This window comes from Capsicum annuum, unplaced genomic scaffold (genome assembly GCF_002878395.1).
Source record: "Capsicum annuum cultivar UCD-10X-F1 unplaced genomic scaffold, UCD10Xv1.1 ctg999, whole genome shotgun sequence".
NCBI lineage: Eukaryota > Viridiplantae > Streptophyta > Magnoliopsida > Solanales > Solanaceae > Capsicum > Capsicum annuum.
Window position 1 is genome coordinate 2,628,191 of NW_025896087.1, and position 3,407 is coordinate 2,631,597.

General features: G+C 30.6%; 1 protein-coding gene across 1 annotated transcript; it reads right to left on the reverse strand.

Moving 5' to 3' along the window:
• Positions 1-1,986: 1,986 nt before the first annotated feature.
• LOC124895848 (ethylene-responsive transcription factor 5-like) lies at positions 1,987-3,188 on the reverse strand. Its single transcript, XM_047406253.1, has one exon. It carries the CDS (start codon positions 2,923-2,925, stop codon positions 2,095-2,097), a length of 831 nt encoding a protein of 276 aa, XP_047262209.1. The 5' UTR covers positions 2,926-3,188; the 3' UTR covers positions 1,987-2,094.
• Between the last annotated feature and the right edge of the window lie 219 nt (positions 3,189-3,407).

Sequence of the window (3,407 nt, forward strand, 5' to 3'; positions counted from 1 at the left end):
ACAAAAAATCATAAACTTATTATTTGAGAAGAAACAACAAAGCTATTCAATAATGAAAGTTTGTTAATTCTGATCAATAAACCCGACGTAATAGAAAAGAAAACTTAAAATCTAAAAACAACAAAGTCATGTAGTAGAATCAATAATGAAAGTTATATATATACAAAAATGAAAAGATGTTTCAGTATTCTTGATCAATAAAACAACGTAATAGAAAACAAAATTCAAAATCTAAAAATTAATTCAATGTGTTATATTAGAGATCCAATAACAAAACTATCTACAACTATAAAAGGATGACTCTAAATCTATTTTAGGTAAAAAAAAAATTACCTTATATAGAATTTTTTTTATATAATAATTTCTTTGAAGTTGAATTTTCTTTAACAAAATATTGTCATACATTTAGAAATTCAACTAAAAGTAGAAAATTTTCTTCATTTAATTTTGTATATATATTTATTATAGTCAATATTTAATATTATAAATTAAAGAAAAAATATGAAAAGACGATTTTATTTATTACAGAGTCTTTTAGTGGAGGATAAAAAATTTAAATCACTTTTTTTAAGTAATTTCATAATTTTAATATATTATAGATATAGAATAGATTATAGATATAAATTATTGATGTGGTGATCTATAAATGTGTCATTTTCTGCCTGCGACATACTGTTGTCGACATATAAGTAATAATAGTAATGCATGAACCGAATTTTGGGGTCCAATTAGTCCTTTTAACTTCAAGCATCTGGAAAATGGTCCTCTATTTGGTTCTCACAAATGTGAAGTTATTCTTTCTTTCTGTGTGGCTAGCCTTTATCTACTTCCCTGACCTCGGAGCGAATACATGATTTGAAGTTAATAAATTTTAATAACAATCTAATTTACCTACAATAATATAATTGAGTATAGACTCAAATATTTATAAATATTTCATAAATTTCTATTAGTATATACAACATGATTTGATTAAAATCTATCGAATTTTTCTGAGTCTAATAATAATAGTGATTTAGCTGTAAAGGATTCACCATAACGGCTTTAACATCAGATTTCGTACAAAGAGTCCAAGGTGGCAGGGTCGCAAAGTTTCATCACTTGTGGTAACGAATTACTTATAAAACATAGTAATGTATTTATATGTAACATCATTAATTGTTAGGCTTTTTGTTCATTAATTTTTTGAATAAAACGATACCTAATGTGTTAATGTCTACTACATTCATTCTAGTTTTGTAAATTTTCAAGAAAAAAGAATTATTTTGGTGAATTGATTTAAATAATAGCGTACTTCAATTAAAAATTCTGTAAAAAGATTAAGTACACTAATTAACATACTTTCCACCTTGTTATCTCTTCTGTTTCCGGCCAATATTTGCCGGAGCACCAGATTTACCGACATTCAACAAAAAATTAAGTGAAGTTTTTCTACCCCTCATCTTAAATGCTGCACAATCAAAATAGAAATACGAATGATACTACCTATTATGATGTACAATTAATAATTCATTTTATTATGAAACGGAGGAACTACTAAATATGATGTACAAGAAACATTAATAAAATTAAATAGTATTAATATTTTTCTCTAATATCGCCCGTATCAATATTATTTTCTCTAATACCTCCCGTCAAATAATTTGTAAAAGGATTAAGTAATCAACAAACTTCACCCATTTTGTTTCTCCCAAGACAAGATACCTTAAACAACTTTAAAAATTTCAGTATCTCCATCAAATTCATCTTGTTATCTCTTCTCCTTTTCCAGCCAATATTCGTCGGAGCACTAGATATTTCGGCATCCAACAAAAAATTAAGTACAACTTACTTTCCTCTCATCTTAAATGCTGCACAATTAAAATAAGGTGTATCAAAATAGAAATATTACTTGGTATTAATAATGTCATAATTTACTGGATATAAGAATAGTTCTAAATATAATGTACAATTAAAATATGAAATACTACTAAAATGGAATAAATATCCAAGCTAATATCAATATTATTTTCTCTAATACCTCCCAATTAAGTAATTAAGTAATTAACATCACACATTTTGTTTCTCCTGAAAGTAAAAACACCTTAAATAACGTTAAAAATTCAGCACCTCCATCAGCTCCATCTTGCTATCTCTTCTCCTTCTCCGGCCAATATTTGCCGGAGCACCGGATTTTCCGGCATCCAACGGGAAATTAAGTACAGCTTTTCTTCCTCTCATCTTAAAGGCTGCACAATCATAAGCTCTTGCAGCATCCACATCCGTATCAAATGTACCTAACCATATCCTTGATCCTTTTCTACTTGGATCTCTTATCTCTGCCGCGTATTTCCCCCATGGCCTTCTCCTCACTCCTCTGTAATTCTTCTTAGTTTCGGTACTTTTGTTTTCCTTAATGCTGCTTGAAATAGCACAGTTGTTGTCGTGTGTTGGATTGAGGATGTTGTCTGCATCGGTTTGGAATGCGTTCTTGTGTTCGTTATTTTTGTTTTTGTTAGTACTGCTGGAAACGGCAGAGCTGTTGTATGTTGGACTGAGGATGTTGTCTGAATCTGTTTTGAATGCGGTCTTGAGTTCGTTATTTTTGTTTTCCTTAGTACTGCTGGAAACGGCAGAGCTGTATGTTGGGCTGAGGATGATGTCTGAATCGATTTTGAATTCGGGGAAATCGGAGTGGAGATTGAAGTAACGGGAAATTGGAGAGTTGGGTTCGTTTAGGTATGAGGAATTGGGAGAATCTGATAGTGATGTGGAAGTAGATGGCTCAGTTTTTACTATCGAAGTAATGAAAACAGGAGACATATGATCGGAAAAGCAGGAATTGAGACTGTTGATGAATGATTCTGTATTTGTGAAATCTTCGAGGAGATGTCGTCTTATGAGTTCTAACGTTAATCCTTCGTCTTGTGTCGTCATCATTTGCATTATTATTTGGTTTTTCCTTGGTGAAGTTTGGAAAGTTTTTTGTGTTTATGTTTATGAGGGGGTTTCTGGATAAGGAAAATATTTGTAAGTTTTGTTGTAAAGGTTTTAATGTGAGTCTCTATATATGTGTAGTAGTATCATTATATATATAAATATTGACACACATGTATATATTTGTGCAAGAGGGGGAAAGGGAGGGGCTGGGGGTATGGCATTGGGGATACGGTTTGGACACTTTTTTTTTATTTGTGATAGTGAGTTTGTGATTAGCTGGAAAAAGATAAAGTTAGCTCGTTGTTTGTGTTAACGTAGAAAGAGTTATCCAATGTGTGTTGCATATCCTGTCATTCATTAATTTAGTGCTGTTATTTAATATGAAATTTTTTTAAAAAATAGGGTTGCTCTGAGATTTTGTTTTCAAGCTTTAAGAACACTTTCTTGTTTAATGAACTCTTAACGCTCACATGTGAATCTACATGAGC